The sequence below is a fragment of the Carassius carassius genome, chromosome 25 (genome assembly GCF_963082965.1).
Source record: "Carassius carassius chromosome 25, fCarCar2.1, whole genome shotgun sequence".
Taxonomy (NCBI): domain Eukaryota; kingdom Metazoa; phylum Chordata; class Actinopteri; order Cypriniformes; family Cyprinidae; genus Carassius; species Carassius carassius.
This window is the reverse complement of record NC_081779.1, coordinates 10,908,383-10,920,499: the sequence shown is the minus strand read 5'-3', so window position 1 is coordinate 10,920,499 and position 12,117 is coordinate 10,908,383. Positions and strand designations below refer to the sequence as shown.

Here is a 12,117-nt window from a genome sequence, read left to right as displayed (position 1 = left end):
TTTTTTTTTTTTTTTTGTGCTGATCTGTTGCACTGACAAAAAAATTGTTCATAAATCATCCTCACAAATTAAATGGTCACTTCTGGAATACTTTTTATTCTTACACTTATTATTCTAAATTAATCCCCAACTTGAGGAAATGTTTTGCAACTAATAAAAAGGTTTGCATATAAACAAACGCAATTTCAAATTTTCATTAAACATGCATGGCGTCACACTGCCATGGGGTGTGTTGTTGAAACATGTCCTGTTTGGATCTAAAGAAATAAACCTAACTAGACCGTTTTTATTTATCCTGAGATTTTTTGTTGTTGTTGTTGTTTGTTTGTTTTTTGCAAATCATACAGAAGGTTGTGTATGTGGATGGTCATGTGATCCTGTAGAATTACAGAAGCTGCATGTTTTTGCAGATTCACTTCAATAAATTATCTATTTATATTAGAGGGGAAGGGTTCAGGTTACAATACAACAAATGAGGAGTAAATAATTGTTTCAATATGTTGCATCACAGTGTCAGAGACTAAAGCATTTTGGAAGTCTGGAAGTCTGAAAAGGGGTCTAGTACTTCTCATTCTGGATAAATTATGATTTGTTTAGCAGGGAAGTTTGACAGCAGTTCAGCCTTTCCATACTGTAAGTGTATTTACTGGCAATTCACATGTTTGTAAATAATTGAATGAGGAACTAATGATCATGAGACTCTTCTTATACACTTACAAAACCATGAGAAATGTTAATTCAGAATATTAAATGAACAACATTTTACAAATCTTAACTTGTTCAATTTATATATAAATAATTAAAAATAAATAAAGGAGTATAATTAAGGAGATAAAATGTGCTGCTTCACTCAGGCCTATATATCAATATTATATTTAAAAAATGTACATAAATACACTAATAGCATATTTTTGCATATACATATAACTTATTAAGAAGTAGACTTTATTTAGAACAGTAGAAAGTAGACTTTTATGTAGAACAAGAACATTTGCATATACATAAAAAGTATTTATACAATGTACTCATTGTATCATCATAGTATCATCAAAGGACATAAACAGAAAACAATTAACTAAATTGTCAAAGAAAAGGTTTCAAGTATTCTATACTTTCGATTTGCCTTTTTTTGTTTATCTATTTATTTGTTTGTTTGTACGCTCATTCATTTTCAGTCTCAGTAGATTTGTTTAGTTTTAAACAGTATGATTTTGTTTTGTTTTGATTTTTTGTTTGTGTAGCCTATATTGTATTTTCCACACATAATTAAACATTTGCAATTTCCTTTCTAAACTATTATTTCCATACATTTATAAATAAACTTTTACCAGTTGAGCAAATTATTCATTTCGTGTGTTAAAATTGTAGATGTTCCATTTTAAGAAGTCGACTGCCTGCCGATGAAATTTACAGAACGTTGTCTGAACTACTCGCGGAAGTGACGTAAATCTTCGTTTGTTCCTCCAATCAGAATTCGCAGCGCATGATTTCGAACATCAACGATCCCTGAACGATCCCGACGGAAGATACGCCAGAGAAGCAACTCACACAAAATACGCCACATGCCCCCTGTCTGACCTGAAGTAGCTGCTGGTTCATCTTATAATAGTTGTAAATAAGTAGGTAAGACGTACGCTGTGTTTTGGTGAAGCTCGGCGTAGAATGGAGAAAAACGTTAACCCTTAATCAGCTGATAGACTTTCCATTGGACGTTGTGGATGTGTGACTGATCCTGCGCATCCCAGCCATGGTTCGAGAACGGGTGGTGCAGAAGAAGTCCTTCCAGCAGAGTCTGGACGACATCAAGGACAAAATGAAGGAAAAGAGAAACAAACGTCTCTCCAACGCTTTAGCTGCCAGCCGCGGCCTGTCAAAGCTGAAAAACAAAAACACAGGTAAGATTAAACGAGGGTCTGGCTTTGCGTCGCATTCCAGTGGCCGATATATTGCTATATTTGTGACTTTAGATGTAACATTTTGATGTGTCTTTGTGTTTATAACTTCCAGTTTGTCTTTAATGATGCCGTCAGTAGTAAATAGTGTCATTTACGCACCCTCGCGTTGTTCCAAACCAATATGACTGGTTTGCTTCTGTGACAAACAAATTGGAATCATAAGGACTGACAGCCTCAGTCCCCATTCATTTTAATAGCATTTTTTATTTCCATTAACCTTAACATCTCCTTTTGTGTTGCACAGAAGGTCATACAGGTTTGGAAGAAAATTAAGGGACTGTAAATCTCAACATTGTTTCATTTTTCCATCCTTCCACAGCTACAGTGAAGCCATTTGTGCTGAAGAGCGTCCAGGTGAATAACAAAGCTCTTGCAGTTGCCCTGCAGACAGAGAGGGAGAAGGTACGGCAAGCGCAGGGGGTCATCCTTCAGCTCAAGAAAGAAAGGCAAGCGCTCATCTTTCACTTGCTGATGCTGAAGAGGATGCTTAAAGATCGGGGAGCTGCTGAAAGTGCCCAGGTGAGAGGTGTACACAAGGTGTCATGCAGATGCTGAGTACTTGTTTCACATGGTGCTGATATGTAAAGTATTCATGGATTGAGACATGGAATAAAGGATTTTTCATCCATGTACTTATTTTTCTTTGAATGGCCATATAGACTGATGTGTATAAAGTGTATATAGTTATTCAATTTATTCAAGGCTCTGCTGGTTTCATTTTCTTGCTTGTTTTTGTAGGTTTCTTCTCCTGTTGAGACAAATCCACCAAGTCCACCGCAGCCCATCAGTCCCAAGTAAGCAAGCAAATCTGTAGCTCTAAAGCTTTTAATAAAAAATACTATAACATTTGGGGTCAGTAACATTTGTTTAATGTTTTTAAAAGAAATCTGTTATGCTCACCTAGGCTTGATTTATTGATAAAAGAAAATACAGCAATATTGTGAAATTTTGTACAATTTAAATTTTAGTACAATTTAAAATAATCATTTTGTATTCTAATATATTATAAATTGTAATTTACTCCTGTGATGGACTATGTGCTTTAGTGGATCCAAGTGCTCATATCAATAATAATTTAAAGGGTTTCAATACTCTCACATTTCTTAGTACTAAAAAAACCCTTGGAGATAATAATGGGGGAGAACTAAAAGTGTGAAAAGGAAGCAATGCTTTGTGGGATTAAAAAAAGTACACCAGGTAATACTTCAACTCCCAGCAGTGAGAAAGCAAGGCACAAGTGTGTGTGTGTGTGTGTTCTTAGGGAGTGTATAAATGTTTTTGTGTTCAGATTAAAAGACTCTTCTGTAAGAAGCAAGGAGGGTCCACCACTAAGCCAGTGTGAAGGGGACAGTTTCCAAATACAAAAGTTTGATCCAAGCAGTTAGAGTGCCAGGCCTCAAATCGGATTTGGGAAATTAATTCTGATCGGGAGCAAGTGTGAACAAACAAAGTGTAGTGGGGCTTGAACCAGTCTCTCCGGGAGTATGTCATCTCTCGAAGTCCAAATTCTGCTCTATAAACGTTCAGTTCATTCAAAGAGGATAGAGACGTTAAAGCTGTGTGAGTGTATTTAAGTGACAAACAGCCAGCTCTGTACTGAAGAGGGGCACGTAAAAGAAGCAATGTACAGTGTGTTCTGGAATTCCTGCTGGGCTTTTAGTGGCTTTAAAGTGAACCATGATTAAATGTTCTAGGAGGTAAAAAAAAAAAAATTCATTATTATGCATTAATCTTGACTGACATGCTCGAATGAAGTAAATAGAAATGTTATTGTGTGTATATATGTATATATATATATATACACACACACATTTATTTATTTATTAGTGGATTTCTCAAAGTTACATCAATGTGCCCGTAGATGTGTTGCTCTCTTCGTGAGTGAGTCATCAAATCGATTCGATCATTAGCAATTCCTTCGAAACACTTGATTCAAGAACAAAATTTCTGAATTAGCCTATAGACAAATCCGGCGAAACACGGAAGTAAAGCAGCGCCGCTATTACTGCGTGCCTTGCTGCTAAGGAAGTAGCAGAAGTAGCGTTGGTCCCATAGGCGGCTGTAGCAGATGTTAGCTCAAGCTGTATGAAAGGTTATTTTTATTTCGTTTTTTTAGTACGTATGCTGTCTAGTGATGCCGGCAAGAGCGTGTTGTGTGGTTGGCTGTTTTAACAACAGCACAAAACTACAGGCCTGGAATAAAACCATTTGTGGTGAAGCTGTATTCTGAGAAGACATTACTCCAGTCTTTAGAGTCAGTCTAATATGTTGTTCAAAGAACATTTCTTACTATCTGTTGAAAATAGTTATGAATACCAATAATAATATTGTTATTGTCATTTGTGGCACAGACCAGTTATTGTGGTTGAGACTATCCATGATCATCACTCAGCAGAACCGCCTTTTACTGCAGGTACTGGACCGTATGTAGTTATCACCTTAAATGCTGAATACTATAAACAGTCTATATGTTTGTAGTTTTATTCTTTACTGCTTTGTTTGCAGAGGCTGCTTCGGTTTGCTACAGTGACAGACTGGTTTCATTGCCCCCCACAGTAGGAACAAGGCGAAAGAGACACTCTGAGATTGAGAGGCGACAAGGCTCACGTTTTGACTCTGGCACTGTCAAGAAATGTGACATGATGGATAGGAGAAGAGAAGAGACTATTGATAACAGACAAGAGGTGGGGCTAAAAACACCATTGGAGGAGGTGTGCAATGAACAGGAAGAGCTTAATGAGGATCAAGCTGGTCAAAAAACAGGGCCGAACTGTGAGTTCAACCTAGAGATTTCTGAACTCCCAGCTGTTCAGCACTCGACGCCTGAGCCCCCCCAGCGGACTACTAGACAACCAAAGAAGAAACCTACCCAAGCTGTTCCCCGCCCCAAACCAGAGCGGGGGCGCAAACCAGACCGAGTCCCATTGAAGAAACCATGGGAAAACCCCAAACCCCGTGCCCGCTCCAAGAGCCGGGACCGATGTCAGAGTCATGCAAGAGTGGCACTTCCACCTGCTGATCGCCTTAACTCCTCATTGGGTGGCAATGACACCTTTGATTTTGACTGTGAAGAGGCCGTCCATCTAACGCCTTTCAGGGCAGGAACCAAAGTTGTGGAGAAACCATCACCTGCTGCTCCGGATAAAGAGGACAAGGTCTTGCCCAGTCCTGTTGACATGGAGACCAACAACAGCCTCTCAGAAAATGAACAGGATGCAGATGATTCCCCTTATGTACCAAAGAGGAGATCCAAAAGAGCTCGTAGTCCAGCACCCAGACGGGCTCGCTCTAAAAGGCGGTCTGTTCAAGCGGCCAGAGAAAATAGAGGTAAAGAAAATACTTCCCAAAAGCAGGACAATGTTGAAATACAGCACAGAGGTAAGTATACAAAGGTATTTTTTTAAATAGTTGAAACTTTTACATTTTCTGATGTCTAAATAAATTGTTTTAATCCATTTAATATTCTACAGAAAAAGGTATCCCTGAAACTAAGGAAGTTGACCTGCACCTCAGCAATGGTCTTCTGCGCCCACATTCAACAGTTTGTGTTCCTCCTGAAAATCCTTGCCAATCAGAACCAAGCAAAGAGATCTGCCTAGGTAACTTTGTGTGGAAACACTCATTTCTTTTTCTTTTCTTTTCTTTTCTTTTCTTTTTACATTTTTAATTCTTAATAGTATCTAATGGTGTGTGTGTATATATATATATATATATATATATATATACATACATGTATACATACACACACACACATCTTTATATCTTCCTCAGTATGCATGAAGTATTTATGCATGCAATTTTGAAATTTGAAGCAAAAACAGAATGGTTTGGCTTCAGTTTTGTGAGACTATGCATAAAAATATCTGCATGAAACAGGCAGAGCTAAACGAGATGCAGATTCACTCTCTGCCAGCAGGTGGCACTTAAAGCCTTTCCTTGGTTTCTGCTGTGAACAAAGCAACCCTGCACTTATGAACTTTAATATGCATTATAGGCAAGATGAAAATACAAAATACCATCTAAACTTTTCTAAAGATGGTAAGTTCCCCTCAGACATGCAGTCATATAAACTCCTACCCCTAAATGAATCGCGATTTGTTTAGCATCTCAACCAATTTGAATCGTCACATATTTGAATCGATTCTTAACTGGCTCGCGGTTAATCGTTACATCCCTAACTTGATTTTAAAATCTGTGGACAATTGAATTGCAATTGAAAACAAGACAAAAATACTGATGAAGAACATTTTTTTCAGTGTGGTCAGAAGGCAGAGTAAAAGTTTTTTGCAAAATGAATGAAAAAGTAATGGAGATCTGTTGGAAATTGCATTTTCAAATGTTGAAGCATTGCTAATACAATATATTTACATTTAGAGACCATATTGGCTAGGGATGTAACGATTAACCGCGAGCTGGTTCAAAATCAATTAAAATATGTGACAATTCAAATCGGTTGAGATTACAAACAAATCACGATACAATTTGAGTAGGAGTTTATATGAATGTTTCTTTTAGAGGAACTTACTTACATTGTTTACATGTTTACGTGGTATTTTCTTTTCATCTTGCCTCTGAACAATGCACATTATGCTGTGTTCATAAGCACAGTTCTGGTTTGTTTACAGCAGTAACCCAAGAAACACTGTATCATTGTTGTTTATAAGCGCCACCTGCTGTCACAGTTAATCTGCATCTCTTTCAACTCGTCTGCCGTTTCGTTCAGATGTTTTATATAGTAGTTTCACAAAACTAAAGTCAGACCATTTTGTTGTGCTTTAAATTTCAAAATAATATAGTCTAATTTAGATTTTAAAACTACATTTACATTTCATTTAGCAGATGCTTTTATCCAAAGTGACTTACAAATGAGATGACAGTATATTACAATATTTGTAATGACTTACAAAATACTCATGCTGCATCTTTGTTTGCATTATGATTAAAATCCATTGGTTGCCTCTAATTTTAAAAGGCCTTAGGTTGTTCATATTAAGTGAATTCTTTTATTTGTGTAACGTGTTTGATTTGGGGGTTGTTTAAAATTTTCAATTTCGTTTTGTTATATTTCAGTTTATCAAAGAGCCTAATTAAACAACACCTTTTCATTTACTGGATTAGCCTATGTCTTCAATCTCATTTGGTTAAAAAAGTTGTGAGAAAATCGAATCATGAAATCAAAATGACGAATCGAATCATGAGTCGAGTGAATCATTACATCCCTAATATTGACATATTGTAGTCCATTCAAGGTATTCCCTAAATTCTCTTTATTTGGTCTTACATTTATCTCTATAAACCCCCTTTCAACAATGGAAATATTTCTTAAATTTTTTTTTTTTAATTTTCTTTACTTGTTCTTATAAAGTCTTAAATGTATCTTTATTAAATCTACTAAAACTCTTGTTTTAACAATGCAAATATATTCCCACAGCGCCACCTTCTGCTGTTTCAGTGGAGTCTCTGATCCCGATTACTCCTGGTGGAGAGGCAGAGCTTATGATGATCGACTGCCCAATATTTGAATTTCCAAAGCGCTTTAGTAACTCACCCAACCAGGAAAATGAAATGGCTTTGGTGAATAGAGGCAGAAGAAAAGGTAAAATCCTTTACAGTTTATTCTTGTTGCTTGTCTTTCTATTTGACTTTAGATTGGTTACATCTGTTGATCTGGGAGCATTACCACCGAAATGTGCTGGAGGAGCTCTTGTATCAATCTCGTTTCTCACTGCATGTGTGTATTCACTCCACCAATGTCACATTTCTTGGGGTCACATTTCTTGAGGTCCCTTTTTCCAGGAGTGGTAGAAGGAAAATGTCACACACATGCACTTGTGTTTTTGCAGGTGGGCTGGTTGTTCGCTCCTTTTTCGGCTTGGGTTTGAGTGATGTGACAAATCTCTCCCCCGCAGCCTATCAGAAGCCCATGTCTGCTCAAAACAGCCCTCAAAGTTCCACTCGTAAGCGCCGCTGTACGAGTACGGTCAACTACAAGGAGCCCTCAATCAACACGTAAGTTCTTTTGAAACTTTAAATAGTTTAAAGAGCCTGGTATTCTTCTTTCTGATATTGTAATATTTTCAAGCTTATGGCATTATCTTTGTTTTCGTACACTTTTTATTGGTCAGGAAACTTCGACGTGGAGACAAATTTACAGACACCCGTTTCCTACGGTCCCCCATCTTCAAGCAGAAACCCACTTCCCGTCGAAGTTCACTAAAAAAGATGGAATTATATAATGAATCTTTTGTGGGATGTCGCTGAATAACTGATGTGACTTATTAGGCTTTTGTAGCATGATTTCTGCCCAGCTTGAACCTTCATTATTTTTAACCGTTACATAAGTGATTTTAAATCTCATTAATTGTGAATATTAATAAAGTTTGCCTTTTAACAGTCAGAAGGATTGTTTTCATTTACAACTAGGAGCCCATTAACACACACACTAAAAATAAATCATTTTTATTAAACTTACAACTGGAAGCATTTTAACAGATTAGTTTTCTTTTCAGAAAATAAGGAGTTTAATTTAATTAAATTGTGTGAAAGTGTCAAGGCCATTTTGTGAGTTTCTATAAAGTTCCAAGATACTTAAGTCAAAGTATGATCATTTTAAAGACTTTCATAGGTGACATAGACTATATATAAAATATAGCAACTAAATAGCTGATTGTAGTCATGTCTGTTTAAGATACGTGGCAATAACAAAGTAAAACAGCTGAAACTGTTTCTCCTGTGTATAGATGCTTTACATGATGCTCAAGCCGAAGTTACAATTGTGATTAAGCAGTTACTGTATATCCAGTCAGGATAAAAAGAATGAAACTTTTGCGATGGAAGTATATAGCTGACATTAGCTTGAATACTATAAAGATGCTGGTCTGATGAACTACTTAATTGTTTTAGCAATGCTTTACAATAAAGAAGAACTGGTTAACATTAAGAAATCTTAATGCATTAACAATGAACAGTTGTATTGCATCTATGAATTATGAAAAGAACTTAATTTAACCTAGATTGGAACACAAAAAAAAAGTTGATATGAACAGTAACATTTACATTTAGCAGATGCTTTTATCCAAAGCGACTTACAAATGAGGAAAATGAAAGCAATCAAAATCAACAAAAGAGCAATGATGTAACAAGCGCTATAACAAGTCATAGCTTAAACGCAGTAAACAAAGCAAGGGTTTTTTTAATAATATAAGTAAAAAGAAAAAACATTGAATAGAAAAATAATAGAGCAAGTCTTTTTTGCTTTTCTTAATTGTATAATAAATGAAAAGAAAACAGGTAGAATACAAAAAGATTAGAAAGCTTATAGAAAACAAGCAAAAAATTAAGTGCGCAAGTATAAAAGGGACAAGTGTTGTTGTGTTTTAAGAGTAGAATTAGAATAGAGTTCTAGAGTTAGAGGGTCAAATAAAATTGGAAGAGATGTGTTTTTAGCTGATTCTTGAAGATGGCTAAGGACTCAAGCGACATTCACTTGCAGAACTAAATGTTTTCTCAGTTTTTGGTAATATGCACTTTTCCCAGGCGCACCTCATGTAATTCTGATTGGTGCTGAAGCACCCCAAAACAGAGCTGATATATGAATTAGGCACAAATTAACAAGGGCAAAAGTGACAATGTTTGATAAAAAAAAATATATATATATATATATAAAGAAAAAGTTAACAGATAAGTGAACTAATACATTTAGATGCATTAGCATTTACTGTTAAGCTAATATAATTAAATGAATCCTTAAATGTACTCATCTTATGGTTGCCTCATGAACTAACAATATTTCACTTAACTTTTATATTTACATTAATTACATTATCATTACTCAATGCACTGTAAACTAACATGAGCATCTATTTTATTCAGTGTTGGGGAGTAACTAGTTACATGTAACGGCGTTACATAATTTAATTACAAAATAAATGTAACAGTAATCAGTTACAGTTACTAAGAAAAAATGAGTAATTAAATTACAGTTACTTATGAAAATTGTAACGATTACAAAGAGGATTACATTTGAATATTTACACACATCCACATACAGCTTATTTCTTTCCCAAATTGCACTAAGACATATGGCCCATAATCTCCGAGACGCGGAAAACACATTAGTAGAATCCAGTCATAAAAATGGAATTCAGCCAAACGCGGACGCAATATGCCAAATTTTGGACGAATAAATCAAAAGTAGGTCAGTACACTTGAATCAAAACCCGATATGGACTGATGTCTGTGAATATTAAGCCGCAAAAAGACTGAATATGAATCCTGCACGTTCTGCGTGTCTGTGGAAATCAGGCGCTGACTGGACATCGGGAGAACCGGGACTATTCCCGGTGGCCTGGCAGACGATTTGGACTTCTACTTTTATATTGTTATTGTATAATTGCAGGCCGAATATACTAAAGCGATTATATCCGAATCCGCGATTCGATAATTAAATCTCTAATAAATCATGAATCGGTTAGTCGTGACTGGCAATGGTGGGCTCGCGCGCTCTCCGCGCCTCCGCCGAACGGTTTGGATCAGACTCCGAGTAATCAATGCGAGAGAGAGAGACCGGATTGAACTGTGTAAGCGCACAGCTGGAGCAGAGAAGCGACACTTCTGTTCAGGGTTTCAGGTGCAGGTCAGTTTCATCTGTAAATATGCTAATGTAGTTTTGTCTTTGTTTACTTAGTCAAGCAGCAGCAGCACATTGCTCGCAATCACTCAAAATACTGTATAAACGACGTCATTATTATCTTTTGTAATGTTACAGTAGTAAGTTAGCAGACAAATCATCATATTTTATCATAGATTTAGGGGGAGCTAGTGCATACAAAAACACAACCCTGAGGAAAATTTATATAGCCCATGGTATGGCACTAACAGTGGTTTAACCATGGAATTTGTAGTAAAAATAAATACAAGTGGTAATTCATTTGCCAAAAAAACAAAATTGCACTTACAAAACATTGTAAAAGTCAAATAAAAATCTTCAGTATTAAAGTCATGAGAGAGATGGATGGATAATGGAAGTGAAGGTGCAGTTCAGGAGAGAACTCTTAATTACGTTGCAAGTCCCCCAACCTAAGGATTCAAATCTTTTTCATGTCAGGTCCAAAAAAAAAATAGGGTTGTCCATGTTTCAGAATGTGTTGTGGGTGTATGAGTGTGAGATTTCCCAGCCTATTTTTTCTTCCCCATTTCTCATGGAAATTAATCTCTAGAACAGTCACTTCATGAGCATTTTTTACTTATTTTGAGAAACTATCATCATATCATATACAAAGAGACAGCAGTGTTTCAAAAAGACACCAATGTTTCAGGAGTTTAGTACACAGAATAGGACACATGCTTATTAGATAACCGTATTTGAGTTGATGTATATGCTTTTATTTTTTTATTAACTATTTTTCCCCAAACCATTGTTAGAAGCAGTTAGATGCCGGTAGTTATGCAAAGATTTGGTTTCAAAAACAGTATCTATAAACTGTTTCTTTTGATTTTAAATCTGCATTGAACTTCAGATCAATCTCTAAGTAAAAGGCAGTACTAAAGTCTGATTGTGTGGTGGATGTGTTCAAATCTGATCATCTTAATTCAGGTGATGAAGAATGATGAAAGTCTGACAGTATTGAGCACTACTTTAAGGTTAAACCTGCATGGTGTAAAATGGTTGAAGATGTTTAACAGTTGCAAATTAACATTCATTAGAAATTTATAAAAGTAATCAAAATGTACTCAAAAGTAATTAGTTACATTACTTTATTAAAGTAATTAAAAAAGTTACACTACTATTACATTTTAAATAGGGTAACTTGTAATCTGTAACCTATTACATTTCCAAAGTAACCTTCCCAACACTGATTTTATTAGCATCAAGATTAATACTTGTATACAAATAGTTCATTGTTAGCTGATCCATTAAGTAATGTTAACAACTGAGACCTTAGTGTAAGGTATTCATTCCTAACTAATGCATGCATGTTACCACTGTATTCATGTTGCACAATCATACATATTCTCCATTTCTTCACATGAAATCAAGAACAAAAGTGTAAACTCACCAAAAAGGCACAAGTGTACACAAATGTTCCCTTTTTCCCACCAGCACAGAACCAGCTTCAAATTCATCCATAAGTCAATGGACAAAACAACACACATTTACGAG

The 12,117-nt window shown here is 35.9% G+C and overlaps 1 protein-coding gene across 2 annotated transcripts; it reads left to right on the top strand.

The window, feature by feature from the left end:
- The first annotated feature begins 1,434 nt into the window (after positions 1-1,434).
- On the top strand, positions 1,435-8,355 carry LOC132104173 (shugoshin 1-like). Of its 2 annotated transcripts, none has more exons than XM_059509442.1 (9): positions 1,435-1,895; positions 2,275-2,474; positions 2,694-2,749; positions 4,307-4,368; positions 4,461-5,333; positions 5,426-5,554; positions 7,387-7,551; positions 7,865-7,964; positions 8,081-8,355. In XM_059509442.1, the coding sequence occupies exons 1-9, from the start codon at positions 1,748-1,750 to the stop codon at positions 8,214-8,216; spliced, it is 1,869 nt and encodes a 622-aa protein (XP_059365425.1). In that variant the 5' UTR covers positions 1,435-1,747; the 3' UTR covers positions 8,217-8,355. The 2 variants fall into 2 exon arrangements, with proteins under 2 accessions (XP_059365425.1, XP_059365424.1); XM_059509441.1 differs by having other exon boundaries at positions 1,436-1,895; positions 7,799-7,964.
- Positions 8,356-12,117: the final 3,762 nt, after the last annotated feature.

Excerpts from the sequence above, each read along its gene's own strand:
- LOC132104173 (XM_059509441.1), top strand. The coding sequence starts at position 1,748 with ATGGTTCGAGAACGGGTGGTGCAGAAGAAGTCCTTCCAGCAGAGTCTG. Across the intron at positions 2,475-2,693 it reads GAGCTGCTGAAAGTGCCCAG|GTTTCTTCTCCTGTTGAGAC; the intron begins GTGAGAGGTGTA and ends TTGTTTTTGTAG. Across the intron at positions 5,334-5,425 it reads TGTTGAAATACAGCACAGAG|AAAAAGGTATCCCTGAAACT; the intron begins GTAAGTATACAA and ends AATATTCTACAG.